Source organism: Lampetra fluviatilis, chromosome 32 (assembly GCF_964198595.1).
Source record: "Lampetra fluviatilis chromosome 32, kcLamFluv1.1, whole genome shotgun sequence".
In the NCBI taxonomy this organism is placed as follows: Eukaryota; Metazoa; Chordata; class Hyperoartia; order Petromyzontiformes; family Petromyzontidae; genus Lampetra; species Lampetra fluviatilis.
In genome coordinates this window covers 12,253,230-12,272,095 of record NC_136306.1, presented here as the reverse complement: position 1 = coordinate 12,272,095, position 18,866 = coordinate 12,253,230, and the positions used below count along the sequence as shown (strand labels likewise).

The 18,866-nt window shown below is 51.5% G+C and overlaps 2 protein-coding genes across 3 annotated transcripts in view; one reads left to right on the top strand and one right to left on the bottom strand.

The window, feature by feature from the left end:
• Positions 1 to 4,971, top strand: part of LOC144943782 (diphosphoinositol polyphosphate phosphohydrolase 1-like) — a 57,200-nt gene extending 52,229 nt beyond the window's left edge. The window contains exon 5 of the mRNA XM_078871612.1: positions 694 to 4,971. Within this exon, the coding sequence (XP_078727738.1) occupies positions 694 to 911 (218 nt within the window). The 3' untranslated portion in view covers positions 912 to 4,971. The remainder of the gene's footprint in view (positions 1 to 693) is intronic.
• Positions 4,972 to 5,913: 942 nt separating this feature from the next.
• LOC144943780 (protein FAM107B-like) lies at positions 5,914 to 14,621 on the bottom strand. Of its 2 annotated transcripts, none has more exons than XM_078871610.1 (3): positions 14,367 to 14,621; positions 14,069 to 14,234; positions 5,914 to 11,422 (listed from the first exon to the last, which is right to left on the bottom strand). In XM_078871610.1, the coding sequence occupies exons 1-3, from the start codon at positions 14,507 to 14,509 to the stop codon at positions 11,177 to 11,179; spliced, it is 555 nt and encodes a 184-aa protein (XP_078727736.1). In that variant the 5' UTR covers positions 14,510 to 14,621; the 3' UTR covers positions 5,914 to 11,176. The 2 variants fall into 2 exon arrangements, with proteins under 2 accessions (XP_078727736.1, XP_078727737.1); XM_078871611.1 differs by having other exon boundaries at positions 11,188 to 11,426.
• Between the last annotated feature and the right edge of the window lie 4,245 nt (positions 14,622 to 18,866).

Genomic DNA, 18,866 nt, shown 5'->3' with positions numbered 1-18,866 from the left:
CCAGGGCCCGGAGCCGGGACGGCGCCCGGCCAAGAGCCCAAATTGCAATTAATTTGTTAATTTGGCTCTCTGTGATTGTATCACAAATGTCTGCAACTCCCCCCCCCCCCCCATCGTATTGAACTCACACCCAGCAAGGCTTTCTTGGTACAATGGCTAAAAGGGACATTTGGATTAAAACCAAGGGACAAAGTGGCTCCTTGATAGAATGAGTGTGGGGATTGCTCATCTCTGCCATGTCCCTCAAGCTGGTTGTGGAAATTCCACATTCCCATAGCGGGGACCAAATAATGGGGAAATACAACCAAGCTCAACTAAATTCTGTCTTATTCTCCCCGTATTTGTTATGTTTGTTTACTCAGGAAAGCCTCACCGAGTCTCAAGGCTGTTTCAGGAGGGTCATGCCAAGTTCTCAATTGAGTGAAACAACAAGCCATTTAAGTGGAGTAAAATGTTTTATTGGGTTCTTTGTATTTCCTTCCGAGAGAAATGGACAACTTTTAAGCCAAACATGTTCTGGAGGAATCCATGAATAATTCACAACTGGTCCCAGGGCTGTTTCTGGGTCTGACTGCGCCCGATGACCTCGTAACGATCTCCCATCCCCAGCCTGCGGGTGTGCGCCACCCACACCCCGACCCCGCGCTCCACGAGTACCTTGACAAGGCCACCCCCTCCGTGTTGCGCGTGCAGGCCGGCGGCGAGAGTGGTTCAGCATCGAGGAGGCCATCAAGGTGCTGGAGCGCTACAAGCCGGTGCAGGCGGCTTACCTCAAGGGCCTGCACCAGAGCCGCCGCAACCCCAGCAACGGCAACGCCCCCCGCCTGACGGGCGTCCCCGACGGCACGGGCCCCAACTCGGCGCCGGCGCTCTCCCCGCCCACCAACGGAACTCCCACCAACGTTAGATGAACGTTCGCGCGTGCCGCCCCCCCTTCCCCGAGGGGAAAGGCCGGCGTGTAACCGCGGCGGGTGGGAGGGACGAGCGGGGCCGGTCGTTGTGCCGGCGTGCGGGACCTGGGTCGGCGGCGGCGGCGGCGTCGTCGTTGGGCGTTGCGATCGCCACGCGAGGCGGCTCCGTGCCCCTCGCCCCCCCCCCCTCCCCTGCCTGCCCTCCCTCCCTCAGCTGGGTTTGTACAGTTTTTAATGAGACGCACGCAAGGAGACGTTGGTAATAAACGTGGGCTGGGGGGCGCTCCCTGTCCCTTAGCGCCCCCCCACTCTCCCCCCCCCCCTTAAAAGTGCGATGCACGCCGACTTGCACGCGAGATCCCCGGTGAAGTGGTGCCCTGAGTAAATGATCCGGCCTCGATATTTCACAACAGCTGTCCGCTCCGTACAGACCGCAGCAGCACTTAGGAGTTCACTGGTGAGCCCCACAGACTTGCACCACTGACTGCAACGAATCTCTATTACTGCATGCAATTGTATCCGGGTTCTATATTCGACTGGCAAGACTTTTCAAGAAAGCATTATCATTTGTTTAATTGTTATTTTAATATATTAAAGTTGCTATGCAAAAGAAACGTATTATCAGATAAATGTAATGAAATTCACTGTTCTGTTGCAGAGTGTTAATTCTGTACATTGCAGCATTAGAGAATTGAAGCATTCGCTTTTTTTTCAAATCGACCCTCAAGGTTTGTTTAGTGTTTTCACGTTAATTTAGTCGTTACTCACCAAAGTGCAAAGGAGATGGGGCTGTACGACCTGGCCATTGTTTCTGCAGAATAATCTTTGGTGATACATGCGGTCAAGATGGATAAGCTTGGTGCGCTGTGCTGTCCATCTGTGGTGATGCCCCCATGTGGTGCCCTTCGTTGGCCATCGCTCAGTTTCTCCCGAGTCAAATGATCAATGGGGTCGTGCTCATCACTGCTGGCAACCCTGGGCCAGTGGTGGAAATTCCACATTCTTAATTTTGTGGGCACCCACTCTCGCCTTATGTGGGTCGCCACATTGAGATCTCATCCAGAGCTCCACATTTCTGTTATCAACCAGTAGGGATAATGACCAGTATTTGAACTCTCACCTTCACAATTAGATGTGACCACCGTTTCACTGTATCAATGGTCCAGATTTGTTTTTATGAAACACTATGCAACCACCTTCTGTGGAAGTAACACAGATACTTGCAAGCTCATAAAAAAGGACAGACAAAATTACACCCAATTTGAAATGTGAACTCTAAGTTTGACCAGAATCCTTGACCAATGAATAAAACAAGGGTAGATTAAAATTCTTGACTCGCCTGAGAGAAAAGACGAACCCTCGACTCCAAACAGAGTGAGGGCTACAAGTTACCGGTGGAGTTGCGGGCTCGCAGCCACCACCCTCGTAGCGAGTCAGTGCTGGCTCCCGAGTCTCAAAGCCTTGGTGCAGAGGCGGGCGGTAAGACGCTGGCATTAGAGAGGGACCGTTTAAGTGGCACAAACTCAATCCTGCTTCGGCACTCTACCATGAGACGTGAGCTCAAGAGTCCGTGAAACATCATGGACGGTGCGATAATATTAGTTTGACTCATTGTCGGGGAGGAAATCAAATGTCTGTTTTGCTTGCAGGAAGTAACATGTCTTCGGATCTCAGGATCTAGAGCCGAGTAGAAAAACTTTAACATTTAACAGACAATTGGCAGCAGTGGAAGGCGCAGTGGAAGTTGGCTCGATACATGTTTTTTTATTTAGCGGTATCTGGAAGACGTTGCAAGTTAAAATGTGGCAGAAACATTGTGTGCATCAGGTCTGCGTAAAACAGACTAGTCACTCGCTCTGGCCCATCACTGTAATTTAAAACGGCACGGTGCCACTACTACAGAGATGTCATTTACACAGCAAAAGACTGAACGTCATTTTACAGGCTGGCAACACAAGTGTTTACAGGCTCATGTGAAGGTTGACCTGACGTTTAAAACGAAGGTGTTTCAATGAAAGAAAGGGGAGAGAAATTTTAAAGAGAAACATGTTCATGTTTATATGTTTAAAGTCCGTGGATGGCTTTTTTTGTACGTAGACTCAAACCGCAATAGGCTGCGGTGTTCCACAGGTGTTAATTGGCACGCGGCCACAGAATTTGTGAGTATTAACATAGGATGGAGACACATTCTAGACGTTTGGTTGGCTAGCTCATCCGTGTCATGCCTTCACGTTCATTCATTTGTGCGTTCATTCGTTTGTTATCCATGTCACCCAAAGCGTCGCGTCCGTGCTTGAGTTTATCCTGTACATAATTATATATATATTTACCCACGAGTCCCGTTGTCGTTGGCTGTTGGGAGCCACGCGAGTTGCGACGTTGGTAATGTTTTAACGGTAAAGGTACAGCTCATGCAATCCCTGGTGTAAAGTTCTTTGTAAATGCATAGATTTTTTGCAAAGACGAATGTGTTGTGAATGCGTCGCAGCTTAGGTTGGCAAGGGCTTGAATTATCGGACTTGGGTCTGCACAGGGCCAATGTCACCACATCACTGAGTGTGTGGGGGTTGGGATTAGGGCTAAAATAATCATGAAACCTATTTGAATGAGCAGCAACCAGATGGAGTCGATCCGCTTTTCACCGTCTGTGCCACGTGCCTGCGGCCCAGTGGCCCTCGCCTTCATTTCCAGCTCCTAGCGAGCAGAGTAAACTCCACATCCCCATTTACTGAAGCTGGTTTATCCATAGGATGATCGCTGTTAACTTCTCACAAAATAGTTCGTTTTATCAACCATATTAGGGTTAAACTGGCTGTCGACCCCCATAACGGGGATGTAAATGCGCAGCGTTTCGATTGCGAATCCAGTGAGCAATGGGGGTGGCCGAGTAAGTTATTAACGGTGTGCTGTTGAATGGCAACGTTTTTGGTCAAATTGAATGCCGCTGAAGCGGCTTCTGATGTGCAGTGGGGGTAGTAGCACCGCCAGTGTGTATGATACTAGTTGTATAAGTGAGCTACTATGAATATATTAATCGGGCATTATATCGAAATTTAAACGTGTAAAATAAATTAGGCCCATGAAACTGCACATTTACACATCGACTGTTCAACTTAATGCGTCTTTAGTCACTACATTTGCCTTTTAAATTGTCATTTGAAATTGCGCAAATGTAAAAACACGGATTTAATTTAACTGTAAAAAATAGAAACGGGAATTGTTGACAGAATGGCTTTTTATGGCACCTTTTAAGGTGAAACATTACCAAGTTGTTTGAAACGAAGTGGGAATTGTCGACTTGTGGCGTGTCTGGGGGTGGATTTCCCGTTGGACTCGTGGTGGCGCCCTGCTGTGGGCACCGCGGAGACCCCGCGGTGACGGACCCCGAACACGACGACTCCCTCGCTCGCTCTCAACTCCCTCCCTCGACTCCCTCGCTCGCTCTCAACTCCCTCGACTCCCTCGCTCACAGCAAACAGGGCGCCTCTGAATATTTCGCGCGTCCTAAGTCCATGGGCCACAGCGCAGATCGGTACCATCTGAGGGTAGAACTACTTTAGTCGTACCAATGTGACAAAAGGGGCGAATAAGAGTGACTTACTCCGCGCCGGCTGATCGTGGCTGCTACGCTCCCCGTCTGTCCGTGGTTCCTACCGCGGCCTTCTCTCCCTACGAGAGCGAACGAATATTTTACGGCGTGCGACAAGCTACAATTATTATTTGAGAACCCACTAATTTCAAACGGTTACTGCATAGTTAACTTTTATTTGCCACATACATGAATTGGAACCACTAAAGTTAGGCCGCATCTGGCAGTACAGGTGAAATGTCTGGCCGAGGCTCATGGACTTTCTGGGCCGCGCCGTCTTAACCAAGATTTCTCACGAGACTTGTTTCACAGAGTGAGTTGACGCGCGCGGGCATGCGGACTCCGCACGTACACCTCTGTGTGAAGATCGACGCGCGGCGACAGCAGGAAATTGCCAAAATTTTGCAGCAGTTTGTGTTCGGCGGCTGTTTCTTGTGTACAATACAAAGCAGATGTACAAAGTGGCTCGTGTTTCGTTTGTTATGGTTTGTATGAACTTTTTTTTATGCCCGTTCGATAATTGTTTCCAAGTCACGGCGACTTTCACAGTCTGTCCACGAGGTGGCCTCGTGTCGTCACAAAACCCAGCACTCTGCCTCGAGTCGACAGCAGAGGGCTCTTGGCAACCCGTGTGGCGCCTTCTAGGGGATTCGGTCTGATGTGGTGAGGTATATACCTTCAAGTATAACCGTTGTATAATCCTGGGTGGCATCTGTATCCTACTTCAAATATCCTGAATTGATTTGTGCATTTGTGGACAGGCATATGTATGGACAAGTGGAAATTTGCAGAAATGTGGCCATTTTTCCACCAAAGTAGATTTTTTAAGACACGAATGGAACTCCATTTGTGTTGGGATTTGTTTCAACAGCCAGTGAACACAGACCGGAGATTGGACCAGCAAGCGCACGTGTCCACTCACCTGCCTGACTGTGTGCTTTATCGATGGTGTATCGTGCCATGTCAGCATCCGCAGTCGTGGTCAATTTCCCGCTGGATGAAGGCCTCTCCAGGGCACTGCCATTTCACACGGTCCCGTGATGCTGCTCCTGCTGCAATCCAACCCAGTCTCAACGGAGCCGATATCACTCCGTGTCTGCTTCATCACCAGTTTCATCCATTCGCCATCACCCCTTCCAGCAGCAGTGTTCTGTCGAAGGCCCCCACCACCCTCCTTTAAAGTGAATGGGATTACTCGACATTGTGTTACCTGGCCAATTTGTTCCTCCTGAAATTCATACTTGCATGATGTAAGTTCCATTTTCTTTGTCAGTGTCAATAGTTTCCAGAAATCGTTTTAATTAAGTTTCTTTAATTTAGAGTTACTGGAACTGGTCTGTCGAGACGCACTCAAATTTCTCAAATCGGTAACGCGATCGCCACGTGACCTTGCAGAGCAAACGACACTTAAGCCACAGTGAAATTTATTTACTGCATTTTGTTAAAAACACCAATAAAGGTACATTCAGGGAAACATTAAACCGCAAACAAGATTGCGTAACTGGATTTCAATTTACGTGAAGTCAACCATAGTCTTGTAACCAGGACACTGCGATCCGACCTTCGCTCCGTTGTTGGCAGCCTTCGCTTAAACCTCAATGTCTCCACCAGTTAACCCGTGAATCTCCAGTTAACCCGCGAGCCTCCACCAGTTAACCCGTGAGTCTCCACCAGTTAACCCGTGAGCCTCCACCAGTTAACCCGTGAGCCTCCATCAGTTAACTCGTGAGTCTCCACCAGTTAACCCGTGAGCCTCCACCAGTTAACCCGTGAGCCTCCACCAGTTAACTCGCGAGTCTCCACCAGGGCAATGGGTGGACTTGCACCAGACAAGCACAGGCTTCCTGTAACATGGCAGCATAGGCAGGACAACCTTTCCCTCAGTAAAAGCTTGTCTTCGTTTACATTTATAGAGCCCCTTCGCTCAAGGTTAACACCCGGTGACAGAACAGAATGTTGTAGAGGGTGGGTGGGTGCTACAAGGGTTGAGGAGTGAGTGACCATGATAGAGGGCACTTAGGGGTCAAAGGGCTACGGGGGAGGGACGAGGAAGAGAATGGGCGATTGATAAGAGGTGAACTCTACGGTAACCGGTTAAATACATTTACATTTGATCAAAGTGGTCTTCATAAAAGTTGAAAAAATGACATTATTAAACTGCAGGCTTACGTTATTTTAGCTATGCTTCATGAAGGCTGGTTGGCCAGAAAGTTGAGATTCCTCTTTCAGTGACAGTATTAAGCAAAAAAAGCCTCAATTGGTTCACAGAAAATGTATACAATTATTTGAAAGAATAAGTTCACTAATGCAGAAACGTGATAATTAATTTTTCGTGCCCTATTTCACAATGTGAACACAGGAGTTAGAATGTATGTGATATTTATTTGTAGCTTCCAGATACAAATCGTTTAAATATTACAGATATGCTCTGGGATATTCAACAATGAGAGGAGAGCACTGGATTATCGCTCCAGAGTGGGCCGCTGGTCACCGTGGCATGAGACGTCTAAACCAGTGGTTCTTCTACCCTTGGCTGCAGCCTTGCACCCCTTGGGGGTCTCAATCGTCAGACCATGTGCCAAGTTAATACATTCACAGGGTTTGATGAAACAAAGTAGTTGTACTTACGAGCCCGTTCTTAATTTGTGTTTCTGTCCACGTTTCGCACCCCCAGAAAGGGCATCTCGCACCCCAGGCCAAGAACCACTGCTCTCAACCAAGTGCAGCACAACACGACTCCTGCTATAAATGAATACAATCTTAATGATAGAAAAATACATCTTCACACCGGTTACTTAAATACGAGTTCTAATATACCAAATTGTGTTTTTGCAAATGGTGTATAAATGTACAGTGATATTCTTTGGGTCTTTCGGCAAAGTCACGTAGATAGTTTGAACTTATAAGTTGGAACCTATCGACGTGACTTTACCGAAAGACCCAAAGAATATGAATTCCTGCAGTCACGAAAGCTTTGTCAGATTTACAGTATGATAGGTACAGTGTTTTATATCAACCAGTTAACACTGACGTGTTCAGCCACATGTTCCCCAGAGTTCGCTGCTTCTTTAATAACTGTAAATCGGTGAAGCTACAGTGTTTAGTCAATGTTAACTTTGTGAGACATCTCCTAACATTATATGAATTGCCATCTATAATCCTCATTGCGGTTAGTCACTGTTATGATCTTTACGATTATTTACAGCATCACCAATTCACATGACTCATCTCTTTTCCAAATGGATGAACAATGCCTTGCCCTTGTCATCTGCATGACTGTCATCAAGATGATTTCATTACAACAACCTTTGCGTCACAGATGTAACCGCACGAACAATAACCCATTATCGCTCAAATCAAGAGTAATTTTAAACCTTAATCCCTTTCATTCCGTTGGCCGTGTGCCTGCCCTCGCCTGCTATTAAGGCAAAGGACACCGCACGGAAAGAGAGAGAGAGAGACATTAAACGCCGGTGCCTGCGAACTGGGTGTCTTGTCAACGAGCCGTCACCACACCGTGAATTCCTTCACAACCGATACCGACATTTCCGTGAGGTCCGAGCTGCGTCGACACTTCAACGAGCAAAGGAAGCGATCACCTCCACTGATGGTCTTAAACCAGTTTTTTGAAATTCCACACTCCTATGACGAGGACGATCGCCGTCGACCCCCCTCCCACAAGGGGACGGAGGGCCCAGCCGATCCCCGACCGGGACTTGAACTCGCAGACTGCGAGGTCAGCGCTGCCACCCGGCAACTTTTGCTCAAACGCGTTCGCGCGAACGTTCAGATCACTGCTACGTTCAGACCAAGCGTGGGCACGGCGACCTAACGGCAGCAACAAGTCGTCTTGTATGAACACTTGTGCAACATTTTAGCGATATTCAACATTTACGCAGCACGGTTAGCAGTGCAGATACTTACGAAAAAACATTCCCGTGGATTGTTTAAAGGGGGCTCGACACGAGGCTTGGAAAGAAGCTGCCCGTGAATTGATCGCTCGATGTAACATTTATCCAGCGGTAAGAGAGCTTTGGGGTCATTGTTCCACCAATCATGACTGTGTCATCACTGGCGGTCTGTGCGAGGCAGAGCCCTGCAAATCTGCGGTCAAAACGAAGCGTCTCCACACCCACACGCAGGGCACTCGCATCAGACTCAACATTGTCAGCCTCAGAGCAGCATTCCTCCCCGGTTGAGAACAAAAATCATCGATTGTCTACAATGCATCGAAATAAACGGTCAGATCTTAGACAGCTGGGCATTGGTAATACCATCGCCGCTGGGTTGATTAAACGTAATCCTTGGCAGTGTGAAGCAACTGTAGTCCAAGTGAAATTCCCTTCATATCCAGGATTTAAAAGGTTTTCAGAAATGCTTTAAATAGCATCGCACACGCATAAATGTCCGGCGTCTTAAATAAGGCCGTTTTGTCTTTAATACAGAATCGTTCTCACCGCAGGGCGAGCGATATTTTTGATTTTACAGCGACGTCTCTCGTTCCCAGTGTCTCGCATTCAAGTCCGCACCCGACTGATCCATCAGGACCCATCCTGCCGCCAGACCTCTTCACCGCATGCATTGGCAGCATCTTGGACACACAAACTTGAGATCTTCTTTGGGTCAATAACATTCAAATCCGTACACTTGGTATGGCATTCAAAGTTAGCTGGTCTTGCGGATCCATGGCCAATTTAGTTTTTTTTTGTAGCAGCCCACGTCGCCACTTGCATTTGAGATGTTTCTTCTCTGCAGTTCACAACGTCGGTATTCTCGCAAGGGGTCGTCAGATGTTTCCGATGCACATGAATGACCGGCACATTGCACTTGTCAGCAATGCGCCGGCCACTGTAATAGCTTTCCTGCTCCATGATGCCCACTTTGCAATGGTTTTTACGAGTAACTCTATACAGTACGTGTATCATCATACAGTATGCGTACATTGTACAGCGTGTCCACTAAACTATCATTCTTTATTAAAGAATTGAGCCAGGTGGCTCAGATTTAGAGCCAGGTGGCTCAGCGTTAGAGCGAGTGGCTCGCAACCAGAGTTCAGACCCTGGTTGGGAGTCGACTCAGCCCATCGTCCCGACGACACGACGACCACTTTGTGGAGAAGTCAAACGTGGTTGACCTAGAGATACACGCCCCAGCCATAGGAATGTGGAATTTCCACCACTGCCTCTGGGCTGTAAACTGGAGGGGAGCATCAACTCATTTGAGCAGCAAGTCACCGTGACCCGACTTTAAATCAGGGAACATTTGACCGTCGGCAGTGTGTTTACCAAGAGGCTGAGTGACCTTCGGCGGCGCGTGACAGCAGAGAAGCGTTGCGGCAAGCGCCTGGGCCGCCCTCCCACGTGGATGTGAGGCCAACGCCACGAGGAGGACGAGCGGGACGAGATTGGTACGGTGAACATCCTCACGCGACCACGCGTGCGTGTGGCTCGTTTGGCTGAGCAAGGTAACAACTGCCGTCAATAAAGATTTATGAACAGATGATACCTCTATGGACACACTGTATATACTCTGTGTATATATGAAGCCGATGTAAAACCCATTTTTCCTTGCTAAAATGTCAATTTTTTGCACTTCAACAATCGGCGCTTTCCCTTGACAGCCGTGGAGTGTGCACAGTGAACAGAGAGTTGTGCACATTAATTGAAGTCCTTGACATACAACACATTCCACAAAAGTGGAAACTGTACAGTGTATAATGACATGCTGACAAAACACGGATTTTGTAACATTCACAACAGTCACACCATTCAAACAAGCTGTGGGCGGCACTCACAACCATTAATGGTCCTGCGCCGGTGATAGGAATTCCACATTCCCATGTCCGTGCAGAGTCACTCCAAAGCACAACGAGCATTCACGTCCCGCAATTTGGTTCTAATTTTAATGACCCCAAAGGACGACGGGATGAAAGTCATTTTACACATTTGGATTTGAACTTCCATGTTTCCAACTGAGCGTCACATAGAATGTGACCTGGCCGGCTCTGTATATGTATTACAATAAATGAACACGAATCGCCACCGTTCTCAATCCCACCAATGGATATCACCCACCGCTCAGCCAGGGCCGAGTGAGATTCCGGGCCGTGGCTGACATCCACGGCTCACGCGGTGGATTCCACATTCCTATGGCCAGTGCAATCCATCTCGTCGAGCAGTACTCGTTATCGACCGTGGATGGATCGTAGGCAGGCCAGCCTAAATGTTTCCAACCGGCGAAGATGCTCCACTAGGGGGGTCCACGTTTCGCAAGCGTAGAGAAGGGAGGGAATGACTGTGGCCGAGAAGACCTGAAGCTTCGTGCGGAGCGACAGACCAGGTAGCTTCCACACAGCGTTACGCAACCGATGAAAAGATATTGCCGCTCGACTGATTCGGAGTGAGACCTCTGCTGTTAAACTGGAGCCGGTCATAAGCACACTGCCCAGTTATGGGAAACTCTACATTCTCTCTCACACGCAGACACAAACACACATACACACATACACACACATACACACACACACATACACACAACCCACACACATACACACACACGCATATATACATTCAGTGTAGAGGACACTCGCAGTGTGTATGCGCGTAACATCGGCTCTGTTCACCGTGCCATGTCCGAGTCCACTCCCGCCGGGTTCCGGCACGGGAAGCTCCGCTCGTCAGGGTTCTCCCCTTCTCGGTGCCGCCCCGAGGCCCGAGGTCGTCACAGTTGTCGTCCTCGTCGTGGACGCTGGCGCCCCCCCCCGCCCCCCGCGGGCGTCATGCCGTGCCCTGCTCCGTCTCCATGGTGACGATGCGCGTGCGGCGCAAGTTGTCGCGCACGCGGATGAACTCGGGGATGGTCGCTCCGCCGGAACCGCCACCCGGCTGCTCCCCCCCCGGGCCGGGGAACTCGAGGTCGCGGTCTAGCTGCGGCACGGCACGGCACCACGCGCAGCCGTGGGACAAACGAGACGAAGCCCTCCGTTGACCACGCACCACGCTCCGCACCACACTCTACACTCCGCACCACGCACCACGCTCCGCACCGTGCTCCGCGTTCACAGACGGCTCACGCGGTGGATTCCACATTCCTATGGCCAGTGCAATCCATCTCGCTGAGCGGTACTCGCTATCGACCGTGGAGGGATGGATGGCCGAGTCAATCCCGCCCACCCCCTCGCCCCGACCGGGATGTGGACTGTGGAGTACTCCTGGTGGCTCAAGGATGTGGACTGTGGAGTACTCCTGGTGGCTCGAGGATGTGAGCTGTGGAGTACTCCTGGTGGCTCGAGGATGTGGACTGTGGAGTACTCCTGGTGGCTCGAGGATGTGAGCTGTGGAGTACTCCTGGTGGCTCGAGGATGTGAGCTGTGGAGTACTCCTGGTGGCTCGAGGATGTGAGCTGTGGAGTACTCCTGGTGGCTCGAGGATGTGAGCTGTGGAGTACTCCTGGTGGCTCGACGATGTGGACTGTGGAGTACTCCTGGTGGCTCGAGGATGTGGACTGTGGAGTACTCCTAGTGGCTCGAGGATGTGGACTGTGGAGTACTCCTGGTGGCTCGAGGATGTGAGCTGTGGAGTACTCCTGGTGGCTCGAGGATGTGGACTGTGGAGTACTCCTGGTGGCTCGAGGATGTGAACTGTGGAGTACTCCTGGTGGCTCGAGGATGTAGACTGTGGAGTACTCCTGGTGGCTCGAGGATGTGAGCTGTGTAGTATTCCTGGTGGCTCGAGGATGTGAGCTGTGGAGTACTCCTGGTGGCTCAAGGATGTGAGCTGTGGAGTACTCCTGGTGGCTCGAGGATGTGAGCTGTGGAGTACTCCTAGTGGCTCGAGGATTTGGACTGTGGAGTACTCCTGGTGGCTCGAGGATGTGGACTGTGGAGTACTCCTGGTGGCTCGAGGATGTGGACTGTGGAGTACTCCTGGTGGCTCAAGGATGTGAACTGTGGAGTACTCCTGGTGGCTCGAGGATGTGAGCTGTGGAGTACTCCTGGTGGCTCAAGGATGTGAGCTGTGGAGTACTCCTGGTGGCTCGAGGATGTGAGCTGTGGAGTACTCCTAGTGGCTCGAGGATGTGGACTGTGGAGTACTCCTGGTGGCTCGAGGATGTGGACTGTGGAGTACTCCTGGTGGCTCGAGGATGTGGACTGTGGAGTACTCCTGGTGGCTCAAGGATGTGAACTGTGGAGTACTCCTGGTGGCTCGAGGATGTGAACTGTGGAGTACTCCTGGTGGCTCGAGGATGTGAACTGTGGAGTACTCCTGGTGGCTCAAGGATGTGAACTGTGGAGTACTCCTGGTGGCTCGAGGATGTGAGCTGTGGAGTACTCCTGGTGGCTCGAGGATGTGAGCTGTGGAGTACTCCTGGTGGCTCGAGGATGTGAGCTGTGGAGTACTCCTGGTGGCTCGAGGATGTGAGCTGTGGAGTACTGGTGGCTCGAGGATGTGAGCTGTGGAGTACTCCTGGTGGCTCAAGGATGTGAGCTGTGGAGTACTCCTGGTGGCTCGAGGATGTGAGCTGTGGAGTACTCCTGGTGGCTCGAGGATGTGAGCTGTGGAGTACTCCTGGTGGCTCAAGGATGTGAGCTGTGGAGTACTCCTGGTGGCTCGAGGCTGGGGCAGCACGGACGTGGTTTGCGCTCCCCCAGCATCGAGCCGGAGCACTAATGAGGCGGAGCCCCGCAAAGGGGCCGCGTCCCAAGTGCTCGATCTGCGCCCATCTCAATCGTGCAAGAAGCACATTGCAGCCCGCTGCTGGACGGAGCACTCGGGGGTGGGGGGGGGGACAAGCCGTGCTGGTCGTGGAGGACGTTTGGCCACATTCCACTCGACTGGGGTCGGTGCGGGTTGGTGGTGGACATCGCCCGCCACCGATGTCAGCCGTCGGTGGGAATGGAACTACGATCACTGCGTTCATGGCGCAGTGTGTTAACCCCTGCTCCACCACTCCTCGCTCCTTGTACGCCATTTTACTTTGGTAAATCTTTGACCGGGGTACAGCTACGATCTACAATATACAGATTCCCTAGCACGTAGCACGTCAATGATTGACGGGCATGGACCCGGCACGAGCGTTCGAGTGTGGCGGTGAGAGTGGGGAGAGCGGGAGCTGGGGGGGAACGAGGAGAGGGGGAGGAGAGGGGAGAGTGGGAGGATCGGGGGAGCTGGGAAAGGGGGGTGAGTGGGGGGAGCGGGGGGAGCTGGGGGAGTACGAGGAGTAAGCGGGGAGAGCTGGGGGAGTGGGGGGAGCGGGAGCTGGGGGGAGCGGGGAGGAGCGGGGGGAGTGGGGGGAGCTGGGTAACTGGGAGAGTGGGGTGAGTGGGGGGAGTGGGGGGAGCGGGAGCTGGGGGGAGCGGGGAGGAGCGGGGGGAGTGGGGGGAGCTGGGTAGCTGGGAGAGTGGGGTGAGTGGGGGGAGTGGGGGGAGCGGGAGCTGGGGGGAGCGGGGAGGAGCGGGGGGAGTGGGGGGAGCTGGGTAGCTGGGAGAGTGGGGTGAGTGGGGGGAGTGGGGGGGAGCGGGAGCTGGGGGGAGCGGGGAGGAGTGGGGAGAGTGGGGGGAGCTGGGCACCTGCTCGAGGCGCTGGAAGCGCTTGAGCAGCTCCTGCTGCAGGGCGGCGTTGGGCTCCGGCTCCTCGTCATGGTGGAGGTGGTGCCGCTGGCGCCCCACGCGCTGCTCCCACTTGCGCTGGTCGAGCACACGCAGCAGCTCAGGCTTGGGCTGCAGACCCTGGCCCCTACACGGACACGCAGTCGCACACAGAGACACACGCACATAGTCACGCGGGGACACACGGACACACACACGGACACACGCACGGGGACACGCACGGACACAGTCGGAAACAAAGTCACACGGAGGTGCTCACCGCTTATTCTTCATGAGCAGCTCCCGGTGCATGTCCTGGTGCCGACGAGACTCCTTCACGGGGTTAATCAGCTTCTTAGGCTTGATGAGGCCCGGGGTTTCGTCCCCGTAGTCCGGCTCGGACAGCATCGCGTCCACCTCCATCGGATCCGCGTCGCCTCGCTCCTCCGCTTCCCCTTCCTGGCGCTCGCCGCTCCCCAGGGTCACTCCCGGCACGTCCGCCCAGCCCGGGGGCCGCTGGTCGGGAGGTTCGCGATCTCCTAGCTCCCCGCTCACTCGTCCGGCTTGGCACGAGTTCCCGCGAGCGTCGGGTTCTACGCGACCACGGTGCACAAAGACGGTCGCCGCTTTCAGGTGCTTCTCTGCGACCGTCTGGAACGCTCTTCCTTCCAATACGAGGAAGCCACTGGAGCTTTGCACTTGTAAATCACCATCTAGATTGAAAACTCATTTATGTAGAACTGCTTTTAGTGTTTCGCTTGTTTTCTTTCCCCCGCACTTCCGATTAGCACGGTTGGCTACGTGCGACGTGAAAGAAGTTCAACAAAGAAATGCGAGAAGCTGGACACCCGAGAGAGATTGCACCGTCTCCACAAACGGGAGGCAGAAGCCACCCCTGGCTGGGCTCATGCCCACACTCGCTCGGCACAGGCCTCGCCCGTTCCGTGTGGCTGTGCGATGACAACCGACTGCGGTGGGTCTCTAATTACACTGGGTGTGGGTGGTTTAAGACTGAAGTGTAAACTTGGCAACAGCTTTAAACTGCCTTGCAGACAAGTTCATAATTTTTTAAATATATTTTTTAGGTCTTCTTTCCCAGTTTATTCTCGGTGGGCTATTGGCGTCAACATCACGAGACGGAGACCCAAACTGTAGACCTCTCACAGCGGTGGGTACCCCACGTGTCTTGCAGCGGCTGTGCAAGAGATTGTTCACGCAACCTCTTCTGGAAAACCCTTCAAGTCGCCGTTTTATCTCTGAACAGTACGGGGCACACTTTCACTCACACTTTGCTATGAGATTGGTGTGTTTTCTCATTACACTTAAACAATAATATTACATTTTTTTAAGAGATGCAATTGAGAAAATGAAAAACAAATTTTTGTGTAATGCCAATGATTTATCCAGGATTGTTTTGTAAAGTCATTGGTGACTGGGCTGAGACCAGCAGCTTACTGCACTGGAAACCGGATGTAATGATGGGCATCTGCCTGGATTCAAACCCAGGATTCCAATAGTTCTGGCTCACGGCTGTGACGACCTCTAAGCTATCCAGCCACCTCCAAGCTCGTGACTTTGACCTTGATTTCCAAGTACAAAGTGAGTCACACTTTTCTGTAAATAAAAATGTTCCTATGTGACACTCGCTCCTGCCGTGTAAATGTGGAATTTCCATCGCTGGCTCAGAGCAACCAACAGAGATGAGTGCCACCCCATTGCTCTGGGAGGCTTGGTATTTTGTTAAAGTAGTGTAACAAAAGGCAATGTGTTGCGAGTCGATGTTTGTCTCGAGCTCCACGCAACGTTGACGCCAGCTGTGTGCGTAGGGTTTGATACGAAGCCACGGGTCACGCATTCATCCCGGCCGAAAGTGCAAGCGCGCGATTGTTTCACAACGTCTGCCAGTATAAATAAATAGTCTTACTCTGATAAAGAGAGAAACACATTCACGCGAAGTCCTCCGCTGTGCCGTCATGCCATAGGGAAGGCTTCTAAACCGAACCATCACACCACATCGGCCTCCACACGCGTGCCACAACACCACCACGTGCCACAACACCACCACGTGCCATCAACTCGCTCTGTGTTTGCGAAATGTAGACCCCGGGGACATAACATCAAACTGAAAATGTACATTAATGCATTTTCTTCCTTAGTCAATTATATTTCTTACGTTTTATTGTAATAACTGTAATCTAGGGTAATTCCAAAGTATAATTATATACTTTAATGTTTGGATGTGCGTAAATAAAATCCAGCACTTTGGGGGTGGGATCGGTAGATTATCCACAGTTCATTGACTCACAAGATGTGGCCTCTAGCAGACGGGACACAAAGTCGGCTACTGACCTATGAGGACCGATGCTGACACATAGCTGGGCATACCCACGACTTTGGTATCTGCGGGTACCACCAGGCACTGTGGTTTGCCTCCCAACACTGCACACACAAAAAAATGGGATTGGCCAAATATCCTAATACAGGATCATCCTACTGAAAGCTGATACGGTTGTTGTTTTTCTGGATAAGCACTGCTACCAAGTCAAGTACATACACACACACAAACGTGTGACATGGCGAGCGAACGTCGACATCCTGCGTGAGCGTGCAGTCGAAGCGCGCTGCTGGACACAGAGCGACATTGTTCGACGACGCCAGCGTCAAGTGGAAGTCGCTCCGGTTGTCTCGACGACCGCGGTATTCCGAGACCGAGAGAGAGAGAGAAAGACAGAGAGAGAGAGATGTCTGTCTTGTAGACGTGCACCAGAACAGAGAGCCCCATCGTCGTCGCCGCTGGCAGCGAGCGAGCTTCCTTTCTTCCCCCACCCCAGACAAAAAAAACGGTAAAGACAACAGCGGTTACCGGTTTGCAGCACACGTGGCAGTGCTTCGCAATAACCAGAACAACAACAACAACACAACTCAATATGGCCTTCTAAGGAAACATCTGTACTGGGTGACGTTTCGGGCAATGCTCCTTCTTAATGGCACAATAACCGTAACAGCTCGCGCACGTTTCCCACCGAGGCACGAGAGCAAACGCCCCACGCGGCGACTCCTCAGCCCGCAGTGCGCGCGTCACGCGCCTCCCTCCAGACACGGTCACCGCTTCCTGGCTCTCGGAACCGGTAAATCGTGGAGTGTGAAAACGGTTACCGGTTTGCCGGTTACCTTCTACCAACCCTCGTATCACCACCCACGTGAGCGACTTCACGTTGAGAGAGAGTGGCTGTATCACCGTGTCCACAGCTGCAGACCAGCTGATGCGAGCTACCGTGTGTGTGTGTATTACTGTATTCTTTGGGTCTTTCGGTAAAGTCACGGAGATAGGTTCAAAATAATAAATAAACAAAAACTTCGACATTTCGATCGCAACACAAGCGATCGTCATCAGGAGGAAAAAGCGGGAAAGCTACTTTTAAAGGTTTAAAATGTGTTTAGCCCAAGTGTCAGAACGAAGTGGGCGGGGCTAGTGAGCGGAGGTGGTTATGTTAATGTGAGACATTAACATGTTCATGTGAGACATTAACATGTTCATGTGAGACATTAACATGTTCATGTAGAATCGGAGAGCAGTCGCCACGGCTGAAGAGTTGGTTAAAGATCTTACGAGTCCTGGAGAACTTAACAATTTTTTGGTACGCCCAATGCAGGGGGCGACACGGCAAGACATGGAATTGCTTGTCCCATCTTTAGTAAAAATAAAACTAACATCGGAAAGTGACAAGATGGAAACCTCACAGCCAGTTATGACTCAAACTGGTTGATGACGTGCTTCCAATGATTGCTGAGTTTGTCCCCATCCTCTCGGTATATGTGGATGGCTTCATGAACGAATGTTTGTTGATAGCCAGTGGGCTTACAAAGCACCTTCGTCTTTGAGAAATCAATTTCGTGTGAGCCAGCTGTATGAAAACAATGATCAGCCACGGCCGAGGTATTGGTCCTACCGTGTTTCAGATCCGCCTTGTGTTCACGAGCACGGTTCGAGACATGCCGCTTAGTTTCCCCAATGTAGCTACTGCCACAGACACAGCTTAGTTTGTAGACGCCGCGGTATTGCATGTCAGGGATTATATCCTTCACAGATGGGATCAGATCACGAATTGTATGTACTGTGTTAAATCGAGCCTGGGTCTTGTGTTTGCTCGTGATTTTGGACATTCTCAGCGCGCCGCGCTAACCACTGAGAACTCCAGTGACAATCACCGTCGGGTCTTGCAGTGCAGCACTTTCTATTCCCCCCCCCCCACCGGTGAACGTGAAACCGACACCGCAGCTTAAATGAAGGCAATGGCCCTGAGGCTGATGTCGAGGAGGAAGTGACGATAAGATAATTATGACAATTCGTTAAATCGCTGAAAGTGCAAGCGGCTGGTAAAAGGCAGACACGGACACGTCCATGGGCGTGGGGGCTGATGCTCAATTGGAGCGATACCGACTCATCCGGTAGCTCGTGTTGTTGCAGTGTTGGACAAACACACGGCATCCATAAACTATATCGCCTGCTGCTGCTTTACAAGCTGTCATAAAGTGTCTGTTTAGCTTACACACGGGGAGCGGTGGTGCAGTGGTTAGCGCACGGCGGCTACGAACCCGGCGACCCCAGTTCGATTCCCACTCACACCGAACATCGGTGACGAGTGTGTCGACTGGTTCCGGATTACCCCAAGTCAACTCGGCCTTAAATGAGTGCCTGGTGCGGTGTGCAAGAGTCATCGCTGGGGAGACAAAGGCGGCCGGGCGTGGTGCTGGCCACCCACCCCCTCGTGTGCCACAG

What these genes read in the sequence shown, in the direction of transcription:
- LOC144943780 (XM_078871610.1), bottom strand. Translation starts at nt 14,509, where the DNA reads ATGGAGGTGGACGCGATGCTGTCCGAGCCGGACTACGGGGACGAAACC. An exon ending in CTGCTCATGAAGAATAAGCG is followed by an intron (nt 14,235 to 14,366) that starts GTGAGCACCTCC and finishes GTGTCCGTGTAG; the next exon opens with GGGCCAGGGTCTGCAGCCCA. An exon ending in GCTTCCAGCGCCTCGAGCAG is followed by an intron (nt 11,423 to 14,068) that starts GTGCCCAGCTCC and finishes TGCCGCAGCTAG; the next exon opens with ACCGCGACCTCGAGTTCCCC.